Source organism: Anopheles funestus, chromosome X (assembly GCF_943734845.2).
Source record: "Anopheles funestus chromosome X, idAnoFuneDA-416_04, whole genome shotgun sequence".
Taxonomy (NCBI): Eukaryota; Metazoa; Arthropoda; class Insecta; order Diptera; family Culicidae; genus Anopheles; species Anopheles funestus.
This window is the reverse complement of record NC_064597.1, coordinates 335,034-355,737: the sequence shown is the minus strand read 5'-3', so window position 1 is coordinate 355,737 and position 20,704 is coordinate 335,034. Positions and strand designations below refer to the sequence as shown.

The 20,704-nt window shown below is 41.6% G+C and overlaps 3 protein-coding genes across 3 annotated transcripts in view; 1 reads left to right on the top strand and 2 right to left on the bottom strand.

Moving 5' to 3' along the window:
* LOC125762056 (homeobox protein slou) overlaps positions 1-20,704 on the top strand; it is a 104,609-nt gene that overhangs the window by 59,668 nt on the left and 24,237 nt on the right. The gene's annotated exons all lie outside the window — the stretch shown is intronic.
* On the bottom strand, positions 2,602-3,203 carry LOC125760512 (antigen 5 like allergen Cul n 1-like). Its single transcript, XM_049420708.1, has one exon. It carries the CDS (start codon positions 2,926-2,928, stop codon positions 2,602-2,604), a length of 327 nt encoding a protein of 108 aa, XP_049276665.1. The 5' UTR covers positions 2,929-3,203.
* On the bottom strand, positions 3,328-5,639 carry LOC125762220 (antigen 5 like allergen Cul n 1-like). Its single transcript, XM_049424077.1, has one exon. The coding sequence runs from the start codon at positions 4,887-4,889 to the stop codon at positions 4,119-4,121; it is 771 nt and encodes a 256-aa protein (XP_049280034.1). The 5' UTR covers positions 4,890-5,639; the 3' UTR covers positions 3,328-4,118.

The window sequence follows — 20,704 nt, the reverse complement described above, 5'->3', positions numbered from 1 at the left end:
CGCGCAACTTCTCTATAATTCGAACCGGTAACCTGAAGCGTTTCCCTAGCCCTCGGGGTCGCTGCTGGGTAGCTTCCAAGCACCCGGCAGGAAGGTCACACCGTAACGCCACAGACATCAGATTTGTTGCAAATCGGGGAGGAAAAACACGGGTACTGTATCCACTTCAAGGTGGGAAAAAATCGATTGTGTGTCGCATCGGAAGTAGTAATGGTAGATATTTGACCTTCGAGATCGGTGCTGGTTAAAGGTGTCCTCGGGCAGTTTGGTTATGTTATTTTTTTATCCCTCGCTCTCTAGCATTCGAGAACATAATCGGCTTTCCGCTTTTGTGTAAAGCGAATTTATTGATGGAAGTGTATGTGAGGTAGTATTGAAAATTATTGAAAGGTCATCACAGACAGCTAATGTAGGTTGATTGTTGTTAATTGGTTGATAATTGTACAACTGACATTACATTGCAGCACAGTCAGGCACTAAGATAATAGTTAGATAACTAGTACTAGTGTTAATCTTTTATCATTCAATGCATGATACCTGATTGGGCCAGAACAGATATCTAAATTACATATTAATTAATAATACTAAAGCTGAACCTGAAAAATCATCAAAGGTTACTAAATTAACAGGATCGTTTTCTCTTATAACTAAACAGAACACAAAATATAATTAGCCATATACCATTTGCAGAATTTCAAAGTGAATATTAATTATTTGATTGCACACAAGTGCAACGTTCACAGAACAAAACCGGTATATAAAATTACTAAATCCGAATAATGTGAAATAAAAGATATCTCTCAAGTGTCAAATTCTTTAATTCTACTACAACAATAGCATAATATCTCTCGGGAAAATGAACGCACATAGCGCAATTAATCTCTGATTTCCAGCGAATGGTATGGAAATAAGTAGTATATCGACCAGTACATTGAATAGCCAGACATAATCAATTGAAATACTTGACATGATCCACACAAGTCACGTCAGCGATAGAGTAACGCAATATGCCGATGAAAAAAAGAAACCCGTACATTCAAACAGAATCGGGCAAAACAATTGAGCTAAGCTCGAATTTCCCAAGGCATCGGTACGTCAGTAGCTTCGGCTTCCTATTGTGTGGAGAGAAAATTCTGCTTAGTGGAGGGCGAATCCTTTCGACCGAATTGGACCACTTTGCTTACAGCTGTTAGGAAACGCTTTAATACTCGAAGATACATCGTACGTGCTGGTTTCACGTGTGTGCGCATGTCTCGTTGGTGTTGACTGGAATAAGTTATTTTTCACTAGGCAGGGTTTTTGGCTGCATGAAAAGCATTTGCACTAAATGGAAGCTGAGGTCAGCACAAATGGCGAGAATACAAAACTTTGCTTTTATAGCTTTACATTCGCTTTTTCTTCGATGTAAATTTAACTCTGAAACAACAAGGCTATTTTCGAATATAAATAAAATATCATTTTCGTCTTTTCATGGAGACTGCTCTTTTCATCGAGACTTTTGGATAAAAATTACCAAAACGGAATGGAACATTATAAGGACCTTTCTGTTTCTGGGCCATGACGCCTATTGAAAATCGTATTCTTGTATGCAAGATTTGGTTTTTCGGAAACTTTCATTTAATTATTGATTATTTTTCAAGTTTTTCATCATATTAATATTTTGGCAACTAATATAAGTCGTAAATAAAGTTTAAAATATCACCTTACTTTAAGTAAATAGTATTTTTCATCAAAATGAACCAAATAAGGATTATTGCATGCCATCTGTATATAAGCTTTGTAATGAAAGATTGAAGCTTTCGGGAAAAGTTGTACCCTGAATGGCTGCGTACGTAAAGCTAATATGGAAACTCCTTTTACGTACGCAGCTAAAAAATTAAATGTAATGAATAACACTAAAACCCAACCCCAGCTCAAACAGATATCGGATTTTAACATATTTTAGCGTTATAAATTTGCAATCAAACGAACCCATATCGTTAAACAGCTCACCTCGTAGATTTTGTTAGAGAAATTGTTTATAATTTTAACAAACAGACTCTCTCCATTCGGGTAACAATCAGTACGTATTAGTTAGTAACACATCCATTTTCTTGGCAGTGTTTTGATGAATGAATGAGTGGACACATATTTACGCGTCACGAGCAAATGTTTCATAATGACTACTCTAAACACTTTTCCTGCCGTGGAGTTTCACACCCTCTCACACACACGCGCGAGCGCACGTACACACACAAGTTCCGGTTCATTGATCGGTGGTTGAAGATGAGCGTGTATGCGAACTGACAGTCTCACTTGATAAGAATGTGATGCTTCACACGTTGCAAAAGCTTGCTTTGCGGAAAGAACGCGGTTGGTTGCTGCGAGTTGCAAAATTAGCATGTTAACCTGCTGGTCCGTGACCGGCAACCTTCAGCATCTAATTCTTCGATCGTCCGTGTGTGAGTATGTTTGTTTGTGATCACACCGTTGAATGAAGTGGATCCACCAGGTGAGGGAATGCCTGATCGATATTCTAAAAGCAGAGTCCGGGATAGGCGACGCTACGGCCAGTGGTGCAGCCCTGCGCAACCGGTCCCTTCGTGTACGACCGATCACCGATCACGTTCGAGCATCCATAGTTACATACATGATGTACCGATACACATCCTCCTTAGTCACGTTTAGCCCAAAGTGCCGGATGATGGCAATGTTCTGGCCGGCTCGCGGAAAGGTGAACGTGTTGCGGCAGTGATCGTGTGCGTACACGCACGATCGTGCATTTAGCTCAGCCAGGTACTGCAGCTCGTCGTCCCAGTACAGCTGCGGCATATGGTAGGCCTGTTCGAAACCGGGCAGTGTTCCGAGTGCTAGGCGCTGCCGTTGGAGGTTGTGCTGCTGCAGGATCATCTTCCGCTCCGTGGTCATCGATACGAGCTGTAGTTTCATCGCCAAGCAGCTAACGCTTTAACACTGAAACAACAAGGCTAATTTGGAATACAAATAGAATATAATTTTCGGCTTTAACTGCTCTTTTCATGGAGACGTTGGAATATAAATTACTACATAATTCATTAAAAAAGAATAGAACATTATAAGAACCTTTCTGTTTCTGGGCCATGACGTCTATTGAAAATCGTATTCTTGCATGCAAGATTTGGTTTTCCGGAAACTTTCATTTAATTATTGATTATTTTTCAAGTTTTTCATTATATGAATATTTTGGCAACTAATATAAGTCGTAATTAAAGTTTGAAATATCACCTTACTTTAAGTAAATAGTATTTTTCATCAAAATGAACCAAATAAGGATTATTGCATGCCATCTGTATATAAGCTTTGTAACGAAAGACTGAAGCTTTCGGGAAAAGTTGTACACTGAATGACTGCGTACGTAAAGCTAATATGGAAACTCCTTTTACGTACGCAGCTAAAAAATTAAATGTAATGAATAACACTAAAACCCAACCCCAGCTGAAACAGATATCGGATTTTAACATATTTTAGCGTTATAAATTTGCAAACAAACGAACACATATCGCTAAACAGCTCACCTCGTAGATATTGGAAAAAGGTGCTTAAGTTGTTTTTATTTTTAACAAACAGACTCTCCCCATTCGGGTAACAATCAGCACGTATTAGTTAGCCCTGTATTGTAGAAGGTTAAATCTAGTAGAAAACATGCCATTTCACGCACGAACACATCCGATTTCTTGGCAGTGTTTTGATGAATGAATGAGTGGACACATATTTACGCGTCACGAGCAAATGTTTCATAATGACTACTCTAAACACTTTTCCTGCCGTGGAGTTTCACACCCTCTCTCTCACACACACGCGCGCGCACGTACACACAAACAAGTTCTCGTTCATTGATCGGTGGTTGAAGATGAGCGCGTATGTCAACTGGCAGTCACACATGATGAAAATGTGATGCTTCACGCGTTGCCAAAAGTTTGCTTTTGGGAGATATCGTGGTGGATGCTGCGAGTTGCAAAATTAGCATGTTAACCTGCTGGACCGTGACCGGCAACCTTCAGCATCTCATTCTTCGATTGTCTGTGTGTGAGTATGTTTGTTTGTGATCACACCGTTGAATGAAGTGGATCCACCAGGTGAGGGAATGCCTGATCGATATTCTAAAAGCAGAGTCCGGGATAGGCGACGCTACGGCCAGTGGTGCAGCCCTGCGCAACCGGTCCCTTCGTGTACGACCGATCACCGATCACGTTCGAGTATCCATAGTTACAGACGAGATAGTCGTTCGTCCATACGTATCCGTTGTACGACTCCCATGTTACCATACCACACGCCATATGTACTGCACGATCGTTCACAATCTGCGTGAAGTGTGCAAACTCCGGACCGACGTAATCGGTCGGATACTGGTCGACGAAGGTTGTCGCTAACGGGTACTCATTAAACCAGTGGTCGATGATGTACCGATACACATCCTCCTTAGTCACGTTTAGCCCAAAGTGCCGGATGATGGCAATGTTCTGGCCGGCTCGCGGAAAGGTGTACGTGTTGCGGCAGTGATCGTGTGCGTACACGCACGATCGTGCATTTAGCTCAGCCAGGTACTGCAGCTCGTCGTCCCAGTACAGCTGCGGCATATGGTAGGCCTGTTCGAAACCGGGCAGTGTTCCGAGTGCTAGGCGCTGCCGTTGGAGGTTGTGCTGCTGCAGGATCATCATCTTCCGCTCTGTGGTCATCGGTACGAGCTGTGGTTTCATCCCCTGACAGCTCTTGCCAAACGGTACCTCCGAGTAGCAGCCCACATGTGCATCACCCGAGGGGCACAGACTCCGCCTGCAGTAGTAATTCCCGAGACATGGTGGCACCAGTAGGAACAGCACACACAGCAAAGACACACTAAACCGGCCTGCCGACAGTGCCGTGACGCTCATCGTTAACGTGGTCCAGTATTCTATGATCCACTAAAACACAGACACTGCGACAAGCTACGAGTACCAGCAGCAACTGAGCAAGCGACGGTTCGAACCAAACCCAGAATGGGATGCGGACGACTGATTGAACCGTTCAACAAATGGTGGGGAATTTGGACGGTCTGTGAGAGATGCTGACCAATTGTCACACGATCACAGAAACCGGATCTAAAGCATAAGATCACCATAGCACCTCAGAGGGTACGCCAAATTTCATGCGAAACCCTTTTCTTCCCGCAGAAACAGGGGTTTTTTTAAAACCCCAACAAACAAACAAAAACAGCCAACAAAAAAGGGTCCACAATCGCACGCAGGAAGAACGCACATGTACACGGGGTGATAACGAAAGATGGCAAGCAAATTGACACTCTGGGGAACGAACACCAACCAAAGGGCAATTGGCAGGGGAAACCGGTTCTTCAGCTTCAGAATCACCATCGTAGCAAGCAGCATTAAACGGAGTTGATAAATTAACGGCTGCCGGTGCCGATCGATGCCTAGTTAGTCATCGCTCTCACCGTGTTTTGGGGGACACGGTCGAACACCCAAAAACTTGTTACAAAATGCTAATCGCGGTACATTGGGTACGGCTACGGTGTGGATGGTTTCACGGAAGTAACTGTAACGTGAAAGTAATACGACGAGATGTGTTGGCCTGGGGCCAAGGTCAGATGTGTTGTGTCGAACATTCGGATCTTCCCAACTTCCAGCCAATCAGCTGGCAGTTGGCAGTTGGCACTTCTGCACACCTGGTACAGACAGACGGCAAAGTGTGGGATGGAGTGATATCAAGGAGAAGCTGTACGATATTTATGTACACGTTTTATGGTGATATAAATGGGTGATAGATGGTGGAGATAGCATCGCGACAGAACATTTGAGTGTTCTTTTTGGTGTGGTCTGGTTCGGACGTGGACTAAGTTGACCATTAATCTGGAAGAATTAATGGGGGGAGGATTAATTAATGGGGGAGCTCCCCATAGGGAGCTACGGTAAAATGAGAGAGAATTTAAATCAGGTGCCATTATGAATCTCGACTATGTACTTAATATGCTAAGTTGGCGTGTTCCTAAAAAAGTGTCTGGAGATGTAAGTTAGAATCTGAGCAAAGTAATTGAAAAACCACAGCGAGTTAAAGAAGTCACAAATTATTAGCGGAGTATGGATAGCCTACAGAACACCAACATGACTTTCTAGAGATTTTCGTTTTGGACATGCAGTCCTGCAAGTCAGGTGCGACTAAGCAAAGTCAAAACATAGCAGAACATACATTATTAATATTTGAGAGCCCCAGATATCGATGATCTTTTGGCTTGGCACCTCAGGCTAACTACCACAAAATGTAAAAAATATGTAAACATCTCTTGCTCCATAGAATTTGAGTTTTTTTTGAGACACATGTTTGATGTGTACGTTTATGAATGGATTTCAGAAGAAAAGGCCCCCTCCTCTCGAGAGCATTCTCATTCGTTACGGTGACATTTTCGATACTTGTTGACATTTTTATTTTTTGCTGTTGGTTAGAACACACAGTCAAACAGCCATAGTGTGGGAACAAAACGTACATCTGGAGATGGGTTGCCGATGATATTGCCGGATGCCGTAATTGACCGATCGTTTCGATCTATCTGCTAGCAAAGTGTAATGAACCTATCCCATGACGTAGGGAATATTTGAACCGTGTGATTGTGGTGTCCATGTTTTAAGTAGTATTGGGGAACCTTTACGTACTTTTAGTGCTTTTAACTTCTACGTCAAAATATTCTCACCGATTTGATTTGTTGTGTTCATATTCAGTGTTCAATGGAATGGGTACGTGGTCCGATAAATGGTAGACAAACAGGCACGGTTGTGTTTGTCATTCAAATCATCTTCTATTACTGGTCTTTTGCTTGGATTGTATTATGGCTGTATTTATGGCTGTTGCTGTATTTGTCACTAAAACGTTCGCTCAGCTCCTCACTTGAATGTTGCCATACTGTCAAACGTACAGCTGTCAATGAAGTCAATCGGGGATTGAAACTCAATAGTAACACATGTGTTTTTCTTGTACCCGAGAATATAATAAATGAGAATCGCATTGTTAATAGTAATAGTACAATAGAAAATTTAGCAAGATGTCGTCAAATAACAAGCACTTTGAAGAAATACCCCCATCATTGATAGTCTACTTTTGCTGAGAAAACATCTGTAAGCTGGATTCTCGAAGCTTCACATACACTAAATGATTCTCACGAAGAGAAGGATTTGCTCAAATAAGATGGAAGCAAATGTATATTGCTCAATTAGCCAGAACACACGACGTAAACACACGTTACAGCCTAAGCAAGTTCGCTAAGTATGTGGGACAAAGCATCATCGGTTCACCAAAAATAGCCCAGCAGCATTTAATGTATCGCACTTAATGGGTTTGAAGAAAAAAATTGTTTATATTTTATGCCCCATCAGCACCGCAATCGATTAATTACTCCCTCGTAAGCGCAAAAGCGTTTTCGCATGACAGTTGGACTGTGTTTGCGGATGCGTAGTACTACCGTACTGTACCACAACACCAAATGATAGTTCACTTTTTTCCATCGTGCCGCGGTCGTATCGAAATAGCGATGCGAAATCTAACCACCAAGCACTTCTGTACCGGAGACCATGTGTAGCCGACTTCACCATCACGAATGATTGATGAGAGGGAACATTTTTGCTCATTAGTACGTGAATAAATGAACTGACAGAGGTAGTTTGTCATTTTCGGGATCACAAAGGGATCGCGTTTCTGGCCGCCGCCTACCGTTTAGGTCGCAGCAAATCGGGCTCCTAATTTAAGGATGTGTGGAACCCTGTGTATGCGTTAAAACCAAAAACCAATGCCCGAACCCGATGGAAATAGAAATGGTTGGCTGGTGGATGGCAAATCTAAGTGTCGTTTAGGCTAATGTAATCCTAATTCATGATGAATGATTTGTGCGTTTTGTAAGTCTGAGAGACGGAACCATAATATTGCCCCGTTTCGCAGTGTTTGTTTTTAATTGCGGATACTCCAGACCTGTCAAACATGCAGATCATCCCGGGAAAGAGTAGTAGAGAACACGAGGAACTGTTTACTAATGATAGGCAGAGGCTGATTAAGCGGTACACAAACCAAGCAGAAGCTTGGGGTCCCGTGCTTGTCGTTAATATATCAAAAAGATGTTTTGTTTTAAATTTATTAGCATAGCAGGAGTTTTTTTTGTCAAACTTAGCAGAGGAAGAAGGGAATTGAAAATTATGCGCTGTTTGGTGACACACAAAAAGCATAATGTAATTTATAACACATAAACATACATACGCAAAAAGTATTACTATAAGTACCCATTAATTTACAATCAAAATAGAACGCAATATCTTTGCAGTACTATGTTTAAAAAGAAAACAATTGTAACTGTTTAATCGTTAAGCAATGCATAGCATTTAATGAAGCTCTCCCACTAGCCTCCATTATTTCATTCATTACTTAAAAACATATTTGACAGTTCATTGACATTGGAAGGATTTGAGTTCTTAAGTATTTCTTCCTAGTGCTAAACCAACATTCCATAATTCAAATATTCTGTTTGTGTAGTTCAAAACTTCCAAACTATGGTTCGATGATCGTCGTCTGGTTTGGAATGGCAACAGATGATCTATCGAGAGGCACGCAATGTACTTAATCCACTTTCAAACGAATGCCTCCTAGAAGCCGCCTACGGTCGGTCGAAGCGTCCGTAGTCCCGTGGTAAAGACGTTGTCAGAAGATTGATAGATGGAGATGTATGGCGAAGTGTAGCAGGGCGTAACACGCAAAGCCGACAAAAAAGATGCCGCTAACGGTGGAAAAGGAGGCCGGCCGTGCGGTAGTCAACGATGATGAGGTGACACATTCGAGAGCTAATTTTAATTAAGCGAAAACAAATTACGCATTCTCGGGGACTTCCCCTGGTACCACGGAGAAGGCGGTAAACAGTGGGATAAGGATCAAGAACATAAAATTGTATATTTTTGTGAATAATATATTCCATGAGTTGTGCTATTTTGTAGAATTCTCTTGGTTTAACTGATAACTTTTCTTTAAACCTTGAAATAAAAACTTAAAAGTCAAAATATTAACATTAGTAATATATATTATTTAAAAAGTCTGAATTACTTTTCGCCCAACCATTTTTTCGCTGTGAGATAGGTAAGGGATCCTAATCACTTGACGCTGCGCCCTGATTCCAAATTCTATCCTTGCCATTCGTATTTTGGCTTGTTCATAAAAATGAAAAGTAATTCCGAAACATGTGTTGCAGGCCTGAACATTCTCTTTCCGTTTCTTCCATTGGTGGCATTTTACTTTTACCATCTAATCATGCGTTGCTGCTTTTTGCGTTTCTTTCGTTTCCCGTTCCCGTGAACCGTCACTTGCCGTTCCAGCACACAATCACTGCACTAAACTGGTGGTGTGTGAGCGAGTGTCTTGTGATTTATGTGATTTATTACAACCGTTGTAAATAGCTGATTATCCAGGGTTCGGTTTTTTCGGAAGCACTGCATGATGGTGATCGAGTACAGCTCGATGCCGGAATAGCAAGCGACCGAAGCAGTGGAATAGAATATTTATAAGCTGCGCAGGATTTAGTCGAAGGTGGGAAAGGCAACTATTTAATTTTACACTCCTATTTGATCACATGGTTACGATCGTAAATTACGTTCGTAAATGGCACTGTCTTATGCCTTTAAATAAAAAGAGGAAAAATGTTGTTAGGAAGCGACAGATTTGTTTATTTGTAACGAGAAGGCACCGCTTTTCCCTTCTAACTTCTTGCAACAGTTTGTAAAATATCCTAAATTCAATATTGTAACAGAAAAAGTGCTCTAAACATTGTTTATACCTGTAAAGTGACTCGCTCTATATTATCAGTTGCTCTCAAAATTATTACAACTCACTTATCTAAACGTGTTTCTAACTCAACGATCAGAGGGTAGATATAAACAATATACAAAACAAAATTAAAGGTTACAACATCCGTAAGAACATCAACTTGCGAAAATAAAACAAAAAAAGAGTAAGTAATAATCACAAAAAAGGGGATTCCTTTGCAAAGAGGACCAAAGAAATTCCTAACGTAAATGTGGTACAACTAGTGTTGAGTGACATAGCCGGTTGCGGAAAAAACAGCATGTATGTAGCAAAGCACCGACCAGATGTATCAGGATCTAGGGAAGAAATAAAACGAAAACAAAACAACAAAAACCCATACACTCACACAACTACCAGCTTCCGTGGGAGGATGTGCTCATGAAAATGTTACGCGAAAACTTTAACGCTATGGTTTGGGCCGCACATCCACCACTCCAGCAACTCATTCGTGCTATTTCGTTTAGTGCTGAAAATAGCTTCCGGTACGTATACAGTGCAGTGCAAAAAAGAATGCAGCACCAGGAGAGATTTTGCTTTTAGGTAGTATTTTAGTTTTTAATAAAAATTTGAGCTACAATTTCTTCTTCTTAATTCAACGACCTCTACGGACATGCCGGCCATTGCTGGTTTACTAGACTTATTTTTACCACGTAGCGGGATCGTCAGTCTATGTCACAGGGGGATGGTCCGGATGGGATTTGATACCCGACCCTGGGTTCAACATTTCATGTAGGTTACCTAAAAAAGATGTTGTAATGACGGCATACTTTAAGCCTATATATGCATAGGATGAAGTTCCGTGTACCTGCAAGTGTAATTGCAAATGCTGATGCAAATTTTAATCATTTCTGTCAATATATCAAGGACTGGCACTAACATAAATAATAGTAAATTTCAAAAATTAGAGCGTGTTGTAATGCTGAATCATGAATCATTTTCCAAGGCCAGAAAATGTATGCAATCTGCATTTGAAAATTTTCTCTTATTTATGCAATCCGCAATACATACATAAGACGCGGGGTAGTATATATCGTACATCCAAACCGATTGGAACAAATGCAGCATTTTTTTACCATCACTGTAAACATACCAGTCCAGTTGTTGTAACCTCCGTAATCACCCTTCTCCTAGGACGAGCTGAAGCTTACAGCTGTGTGTGTTTGTGTGTTTTGAAATGGAGCAGGAGAAACAAATCCTTGCGGTCGTTTCCGACCGGTGGTGTATTGCTGTTGTCACATTTTATCGTCACCCGTTACTCTGTTGCTTCAACGCCCGGTCCACACTGGCCCGGATCGGGCGAACCGCTCTGATAGGAGTCTTGATTCCGCCCTGCCATAACATCTGCCATCAACTCCACCCGATGCACAACCCCATCAAGCCTGCCATTCAACTGCTCCTCCACATCAGATGGAGTAGCATCACTAATGCTCGGTTAGTTCGGTTTGGGCTGATTCGGTGTCGGTTCTGGGTTTCGCTCCACATGGCGACGGTGAAGTGCATTATTAAATATTCATTTCTCAATCTACACGCGTGAGCGTGCTGAATTTTTGATGGAGGCGAAAATGCTCAACCCCGCGCGGCACGTGTGGCCATATGGCACGAGGAGGAGAATTGGTTGCGGGTTGTATCGGGGATGGGTGGCAATCATCATCGCCACCGGTGAATGTGCCGAAGAAGTGGCTGTTCTCTAAGTCTAAAAGCGGATACCATTGATGGCAGATTGGGGACTCGCGATTTTACCAAGCTGCCAAGGTTCGACTTTTTGGAGAAAATGGTTTTCTGTGGTGTGTTCGTCAGGGAAGGAAGAAGTGTACTAAAACACACAAAAACACACTGGCAAACCAAAGAGGGTAAGCAGGTATTTAAAGCCAAAACAAAAAAAAACAATTTCCAGCCAACAATAAAAAAAAGATAGCGGAACGTAGCATTGGCCATTGTGCTAAGGTTTGTGCGATCTCTCTTGTTTGCACTGCTACCAATTCGTATCCAGCGGGATTGTATCGTTTCGTACCCTTGCTAACACCGCGAGGGTTTGTTATGCCTTCGCTTCCAATTTCATTCCAACGCACGAGCACCGTTCAAAAAGGAATCGAACGCATCAACAAATCAAACCGGTAAGCAGGGAAATAAAACTCAACTGCCACGGAAAACACAATCCACATCGCAACTACACAACAAAAAATCTGTTCGCTACATAATTTATCTCAAATCGGCACCCGAAACCGGTGTTTCATTCTTCTTATCGGTCCCGATTGGTTTTTATTTTTGGGTGAAAAATGATTTTTTGAACTGTTTGACGGTGGTTTGACGAAGGCTGGTTCCGTTTTTAATAAGTTTAGTCAGTGAAGCTAAATGTTTTCATCCTGAATCTAAAAGTTTTAATCTTTTGTGATTTTACATTGCTTTTTCCTTTAAGTAGTTAAATTATGATTATTTTATTTGTCACAATATCGATCAAGTGCCGATATTTTTGGACTCTTTATGGAAATATACAAGGAACGTAACTTGTTTGAGATTTTTTGTGCAATTAATTTGTCCAGCCAATCACATACCATAAGTGAGCACTTAAAGTAATGGCATTCGTAATTCATAATTGCTGAGGTTTCAATAATTCCCTCGCTTAAGCCTTGATCACAATTTCCCAGCAGCAGTTAGCAACTATCGCATAACCTTCTTCCAATCGTTCAGCAATCGTTGGCAACTGATAACGGATCTAACTTGGAAAAACATGGTGTCCCTCACACCGTACGCATTAATAGCATTTCATTCCACCTTTCACCTCCGGTGCCAGGAAAATATTGGAAACAAGCTGTCAAACGCCAGCGCCCCGGGGTGGAAACGTGACAACTAAGGGAATGTTTAATTATTAGCCTTGACGAGAAGTGGCCGGAAGTGCCGTCAGCGCAAACCAAATCCATAGCCCACCCAGCAGGCACGTATGTGCAAGAAAGAAAAAAAGAGAGAGATATATATGTAGAGAAGAGAGAAAGATAGGACGGAAAAGCAAAAAAAATCTGATTACAGAAAGCAACGCTGATGTATGCCGCACCGAAAGGAAGCAATAAAGTTGGCCTAGTGTTCCAGGGATGCTGTTCCCGGTCCTGAGCGCAGGGAAAGTCATCAAAAACCGTGCGGTTGACGGTGACATCATTAGGCAAGCCATTTATTTATTACTTTTATATATGTGCGTAAGGGCACGTCAGGGTCGTGAACGAATGGTCGTGAATGAACTTTACGCCAGGGTGTGAGCTCATTAGTTAAGCAATTCTAGGCGTTAGTTAGCATACTGAGGAACTATCTTTCTGTCAGTCTTTTTGTTATGCAGCATGTTTAAAATGTTTCAATGCTTATAAATAATACAACATTCCGAATGGGGCTTAAAGTGATCAATAATACACCGCGTAGCCTACATTTAGGCTGATGGATATGGAATTTTGTCCGTTTGTTCTACCTGTTTGTGTTCTATCACCGGCCCCAGTACAGTTAGTTGCACCGGAAAGGAAACTCTCACTTTTTCTCCCTAATCAACAGTGTTGTGCCGCTGAAAGGATATAAGGTAATATGAATCATAGCAGGTGATAAATTTTAACGCACGTAAAGCCTGAAAGTCATTAAAGAAATCATTTCCCGCTTGACGTAAATATAATACGGTGTCATCATGTTTTCTTCGATTTTCATTTTCGGCACTCTCTTCCCTTTTCCAAAAATCTCAGACCCTTTCGGCCCGGTCGTCCATATCTCATTGCAACTCCGGCATCCATTCCTTTCTTCCCGGGGCAAGTGTTTTGGGAAGTGGCAATCAACATACGGAAAACAAGAAATCGTTAGCGCTGTGTTAGCAATTCTCCACACCGCGTTACCCATTGATGATGTTTGTTTGCGCGTCGCGGTAGCGCGGACGAAGCTGACGAGATTGAGGATGTCGTGCTATCCCGGACGAGCAGCCAGGGGTCGAAAAGAAGCGAAAAACTAATAGAGAAACACATTCCCCGGGCTCGGTTAAGTCGAGCCGTGGATGGAAAGTGCCGCGGAAGCGTGACGCGCATACGGGCTCTCGTTTACGGTTTTCCTATGTCGTAGCAAGTGAAGCGTTAAAGCGCATCTCATCTTGATGGCATCTTACCGCCGCCTTGCATATGGCGAAGACGGTCGCTGCAGAGGAACACCGGCTGCTGGCGAAGGATGATAAAATTTAATTAGTATGTCCAATTTGTTTTTAATAAATGGTGTTCATTCTCGCCCCACATTCTGCTGGGTTTTCGCGCCGCTCCGGAGGGACCGCTTTGACTACACCTCAAACGACTTAATGAGATAGAGACGCTATAACGCGACGTGAGTATTCACATGTGTGAAGCAACTGGCTGGTGACATTACAGTTGGGAAAATTGGGTGCCAGTGACAACGCAAGTGATACTGTGATCCATCTATTCGAGTTGGCTCCTTGTACCTCATTCCACTTTTGAACTCCCTTTCAAAAGCCTGAAGCGGAAAGTGGTAACAAATACAACAAAGTTGTTACAACTAGACCGGTCGGTTTCAGTGCCGAAAGGAGTTTTGCGTTTGTCATCGCCCTCGTCAGTACGTTCAATATATTGGGTGTCGGACGAGCTGTACGTATTCGGAAGCCGATCGGTTCGGTGCGTAGGAACTTCGTTTCTGCACGCGTTGAACGATTACCACGAATGTGTTTCGCAGAGTCCATCGGAGCAGGGAAAACATTAAGAGCCGGCCGAAACACCCGTTCAACGCAAACACGCACACGTGGGTGTAATATATCAAAACTCGCGGTACAAATGTTTCAACATAGCATCGATCTTCAAGCCCGCCTATGTAGTGCGGAGTAGTGCGTTTTCATTAATCCTAAAGAAAAAATCACGTCAGAATTAGCTCCTTGTCTGCAATTGGACCAAACTTCCCTCATCCGACTTTTTGAAACTTTTTGAAGTAGAGGTTGAAACTTCGAATGACTTCAAGAATAGTTTCGCTTTCTGTAGCTATTTATTTACATCTGTTGTGAGATGGCCACTGCATGCATCAAGAACACGGATTTTCATACACGGCTATACCCCGTGAGATCAATCGGATAGGTATTGGATAGAATTATGGATGCAATTTTTGGATTGATAATTATTTATGAAACTTCATCTTTCTCCTCGGAGGCAACTTAGTGTCATCCGTATAACAGGCTACGAAAATTGAGCGGTCTTTCTCATGATCAGTTATCTCGATCGCTACTATTTGAGAACCCTTGAGATTTACAAACCTGTTCGAGTGAACATTACAGGTGAGCCGATCTTCATGTAACGAAGATGATGCTGATGAGCACGAGAAACATGATTCGATCACATGCAAATAGAAGCCGGCTGTTTCTCTTCATGGTCTTTAGACAGCTTCTGAGCACACCCCTTAATTTGACTTTGATAATTTTAGAATAAAAAGGGGTTTGTTGAACACGTGATAATACGGTTATAACTACGGGTGGCTTGAGCCCTAAACAAACGGACTGAAGCGTTTGTTTGAGGGATGATTTTCTACCTAATCCGGTTTCCATTCACACCTTTTACACACCCAAATTAAATAGAGTTACTTGCGGTTAAGATCCTTGAAGCGGTTTGGAACGTTCATTAAAGAACCCCTAACACTTATATGTTTATTATATGCATGTGACAACTTGTAATCAGCTTCCTGACTGGTAAAAGGCTACAAAGTGGTATAGTTTATCATCAGCATTGGATATGATTTCTACAAACTAAATTCGTGATACTACCACACTCACATCTCCGTGCATCCTTCTACACCAATCCAATTTTCCCATTTAATAGAATGCATACTATACGCAAAGAAAGCAAACATCATCATGAAAAAAGCGATGAAAATAAAACAAACAAGCAAACCGATGAGTGCATCATAAATTGTGAAACAAATTCAGTACCCCCTTCCGCGTCACACACTTGGCGTCCCTTCCATATACTTAGGTCCGGTTCGCATGCATCACCATGCTAGCAGCGAAATCGGAAGCTTAAGGCTTGTGTCCACGAAATTTGCCAAAGAGAGAGTAGATAGTAAAAAACCGAAACGAAAAAGGGACTTTTTTCGAGTGGCTTCTTAAATTGAATAAACGGCTTTTCGAGCGCACGGCACGAATGAATGGACTCTGTTCGGGCAGAACGGGGAAAATCAGGGTGAACAGAGGGCAAAACGCAAGTGTCTGTGTCAAGTATGCTGTTCACCACACTCGCTCGGCAAACGGAACTGTGGGCAAAAAATAAGTGTAAGTTTGTTTTTTTAGAAAGAATAATTTTGATTTAAATAAGAACTTTCTAAAAGAAATTCATTTTCCATAAAGCAAGATTTTACATTTATTGCATTTTTTAGTATCAATAAGCAATGATAGATTTTGCCATAACAATACTTTCTTACAGGTTTCTTACAGACAGTATTACAATTACTAAAGCTATTCGGTTTAATACCGCTATTGCATTTAATTTGCACACTGTGTCTAACGCTTTCATTGTGTCCTTTTCTTTTGGAGTCGCAACAAAAATCCTTGAGCCACGAGCCCTCCTAAGTCGCATGTCCCTGCTCGTCCTTGCGCCACCCGAAAAGTAGCTGGCCCCGGGTGTTCGGATTTATCTTCGAAAAATATCATATTATGTTTTAATATCCTTATACGTTTATCTTAATTTGAATCTCGAGTAAATTGCTCTGTGGAAACGTAAGTGATGGTGACGACGAAGGGCACGGTGATAATACCATCGAGGGCTGTTGGGAGAAAAGGGCGAAACCGATGCGCTGAGGATGAACCCATGTTGTTGCTGCTGCTCAGTCCTTTCTCCTTCCCAAATCTCCGCTCCCATCCTTCTCTCTACTTCCCTTCTTTACTCGGTTGATCATCATTCAGCACCGTTATGAAACTAAACCGACATAGCCCATATTGGTGCAAGTGCGAGAAAGGATGCTGCGCCCCATTTTAAATGGTGAAACTCACAGGATCGAAAAATGGACTATTGCGCAGGTCAGACAAGTGCGCTACGCAAAATAACTTTATGAAACCAGCAGGGTAATTGTGGTTTGGTGAATCTTTCGAACGTTGAGTTTAAGAAGGATAGTTTAAATAATTGAGTTTCGGTAAAATCGTGATTAGAAAGCATCTAGCCCAGACATATTTGTGTATGTGGTTTGAAGGACAAATTATAACAATATTTGTTTAGTGAGATATTTACCCGGAAATAATTGCCATTTTTAATATAAAATGTAAAATTTAAATTGAATTGCCATAACCTGTACTCGTAAGAATTCCCGTAACTCGGAAAATAGGCTATAAAGATTGGAATATTGTTTTTTTTTTTCATCATAACTGCTTGGCCCCATACATTCACGAATCGTTTTTTTTTATATGTTTCAATTCTTAACTTGTTCTTCTTCTTTATCTGTCTCTGGTTGTGTTCTGTCATATCTATCAAAAAGGTAGTATATGTGGTCGTTTAACCAATGATTAATCGATTTCTAATTTCGTGCTCTGTAACACATTTGTACCGTGGTTAAACACACGTGTTGAAAAAAAGTTTGCGAAAATTTTATTTGTTTCATAACTTTCAAACCTAAAAACCTTACATAATAAGTTAATAAAAGATCTCAAGAGAAAACATATCGAATACTGGCTTCACCCAACGTCTCATCATTGGGCTGATTAATTGATTACGAAGCAACACGCCACATTGTAGAAGACTATAGACTTACTTAAGAATAGCGTAAAAGAAGAAAATTAAGAAGCTAGAAACCAGACGCACGCAACATATAAAATGGAAAATGAAAACGTTCCGTCAATTAAACCTCTTTGGAAGAGGACCATCGGCAAATAAACCAAACAGAGTCCGCTAGGGCCCCCCACAATCTTTACCCTGCATATCTATCTCCTACCCTGTCTATCGCTCTCATTTTCTCCTTTCTAATGATTAGGACCTCCCTGTTTGTAAATTTCCCTTCGTTTTCCCTTCCCGCACCAGACTTAACCGCTGTACTGTGATCGTCTATTTGTCTAACGGATTAATTAGCGGAATAGCAAGCGAAAGGCGGCGGGATTGACACGGGATAATGAAAGGGACGGGCCCGGACCCAAAACCGCAATAGTGAATAATTTAGCAAATTGGGCTTACTAAATTAATTTTGTTCAGACCCGGCAACCCGTCGACCCATAGCCATCGGAAAAGTTGTTTCAAGGGTGGATAGGGATGGGTGAGGGTGTGGTTAAGGCAAGGGGAAAGATAAAATGGTGACTGTAAAATGTATTCCCTTGAAATTCCTTCACATCGTTCACCGAACAAACTGCCGCATGGGAAAGGGAGCTGAAGAAAAGCGACTAAGAACGGAGAAAACATTTACCACAAATTAAGCGACCGGCAAAGTACTGCCGTGCTAAATACACATTTCTCTTGCGCACACATTCGCACACAGCTCTACGTGAATTGATTGTATGCAATCTTGGGGAAACTGTGCCGGTACCAACGAACGGTTGCTAACGACGCTGGGAAAACTCAATCTTCTCCACGTCTTGCCTCACCCTGTATAATTTACCCTACCACGCTTGTTATGAAGCTTTAAACGATTACATGCATTTGATTCACAGCAAATTGAGTTTGTGCACTTGAATTCACAGATTGTGTGTGTGCGTGCGTCGTATAAGGACATTACGGTGGAGCACGGTATGAAAATGATACGCGTGTACAGAAGAAATCGAGCCAGAGAGAGAACGCTAATGCACGTATAATTACCAATCGTACCGCGATGTGATTGGAGCCCGCACGGTTCTATGTGGTGGGCGTGGCTAAACGTTCATTCTGTTAGCAACATTGCGATAAAAAATCTCTCAGTTTTTCCTACCCCTTAGTACGATGGGGCGGTTCCAGTTCGTCCTTGCACATCATACACGTACACACACAAATGTTTTTGATAGCAACGCGAAACAGAGATACGAAAAATTGCTCTCACGTGTTTTTAGTCGGAAAATTGGGAACATTTTTCGCACACGTGTGCGTGAGTGAGTGTATTTTATGTTTCTTTCTCGCACGATTTGTTGAACAGTTTTCTTTCTGTTTTCACTTTTCCTACCAGGCAGGAAAGGCAGGTTTCCGGTGGGGAACGCTGCAAGGGGAAGAAGTTAATAGTCAATCGAAATTAAGAGCGAACACTTTACCGGTCCCAGTTGCAGGTTTGCTGGAATGTTGCTGTGAATGAAGTTATGTTGTTTTACCCCTTTTGTTTTAGTTGTTGTTGTGTGGTTGTCGTTTACATTAAGAAATTTGTTTGCATGCGGAGGGAAATCGGTACGGTTCTTATAATGTAGCAGAAACTAACTAGTTGTTTAGAATCTATCAGCCTGTAAGCAGCTAACACACTCCCCGAAAGCGATGTAAACGCTAGCTATCACTCCCCTTTCTCCAATATGGCAGCTGTCCAGATTTCCAGAATTCAGATTTTTGCTAACCGGAAATCTTTTTGTACGTACGTTGTATCAACCAACATCGGATCGGATCATTTACGAGCGGTCTTGTTGGGTAGGAACCGTATAGTCTGTGTTGATTTAAGGAAAATTAGGGTGGCTCCAATAGCAACAGCATACCGCAACAGCGACAGGAAGCGTTTTGGTGATGTAGGGTTGCTTTTTGTCGGCTTCTTTTTTAGATTTTTCTTTTCCCACCACAGGTGGAGTACAGTTTTGGAAGGCCCGGTGAAAAAAGAAGAAAGAATGAAAAACATAACCCCAGAAGGGAAAACTGGCTCGCCTGCATGGTAGCTATTTTCCGACCGAGTGATTCTGAAGTGGAAAACGGTGAACTGCGGTAAAAAAGTGAGTAACAATTTTGTGGTATCACTGTTCCGGCTTCCCTTCTCAACCAACACCATCGACGAGACTCTCCCTATTTTGTGCTTCGCCTATGGCTTTCCAGTGGCCTGTTACCGCACATTTTGGGTGAAAACTGGGGAGCCGTTGAAAAATCTTGCATTGTTTTTTCAACCCTTTTAGCTTTCGTTTAAAATGCGAACCCAAAATTCACTAATACATGATTTAACCAATTATTCCATGGAAGAAGATTTTTAAATGCCTTTTTTAAACCTTTTTTTCGTTTAGTAGTTTCATTTTAGTGAATCCAATATGTATCAATCTATGAGTTAAATCTGATTTACACATAAGTAGTACTTAATTTGTGGGCGCGGGTGTATGTGATAAACGGTGCCGCTTCTGCACGACAGGACCGGGTATCAAATCCCACCCTCCTTGTAGTAAGTACTGACAATCCGGCTACGTGGTATAAAAACAAGTCTAGTAAGCCAGAAAAGGCCGGCATGACCTTACAGGTCGTTAAGCTAGGAAGAGAATGAGAGGGAGAGAAAGAAAGAGAGAGAGCGATAGAGAGAGAGAAAGAGAGAGAGAGAGAGAGAGAGTAATCAATTGGTATATCTTTCTGTATGGAAAAAAAAAATCGTTTTTATTATCCTTTTAGTTTTTAAGAAGCAGGTCGCGCAGCATTATTGTGATCAATAAATACAAAGTGTACATGACGTCGTTTTAACACCTTAGTTTTCGTTTAATGCGTCATGTCAGCTCACATATATTATCAGTAAATGGTATCTATGAACAGTAGTGTTGTGCTTTAGTGAAGAGACATTAGAATCATGTGTCGCATCTTAAATAATTGATCAATCTGTAAAGATGAATTCCTGAGCAACTATTCTAGTTTTGAATTGTTAAATATTATATAATAATCCAGGCAATGAAGGAATAACTTTTGGGATGAGTGGGCGGCCGCGAGGGGCCTAGCCTGTTTGAGGGGCATCGTCAGTCGGGATAATTTTGAACCGTGTCACA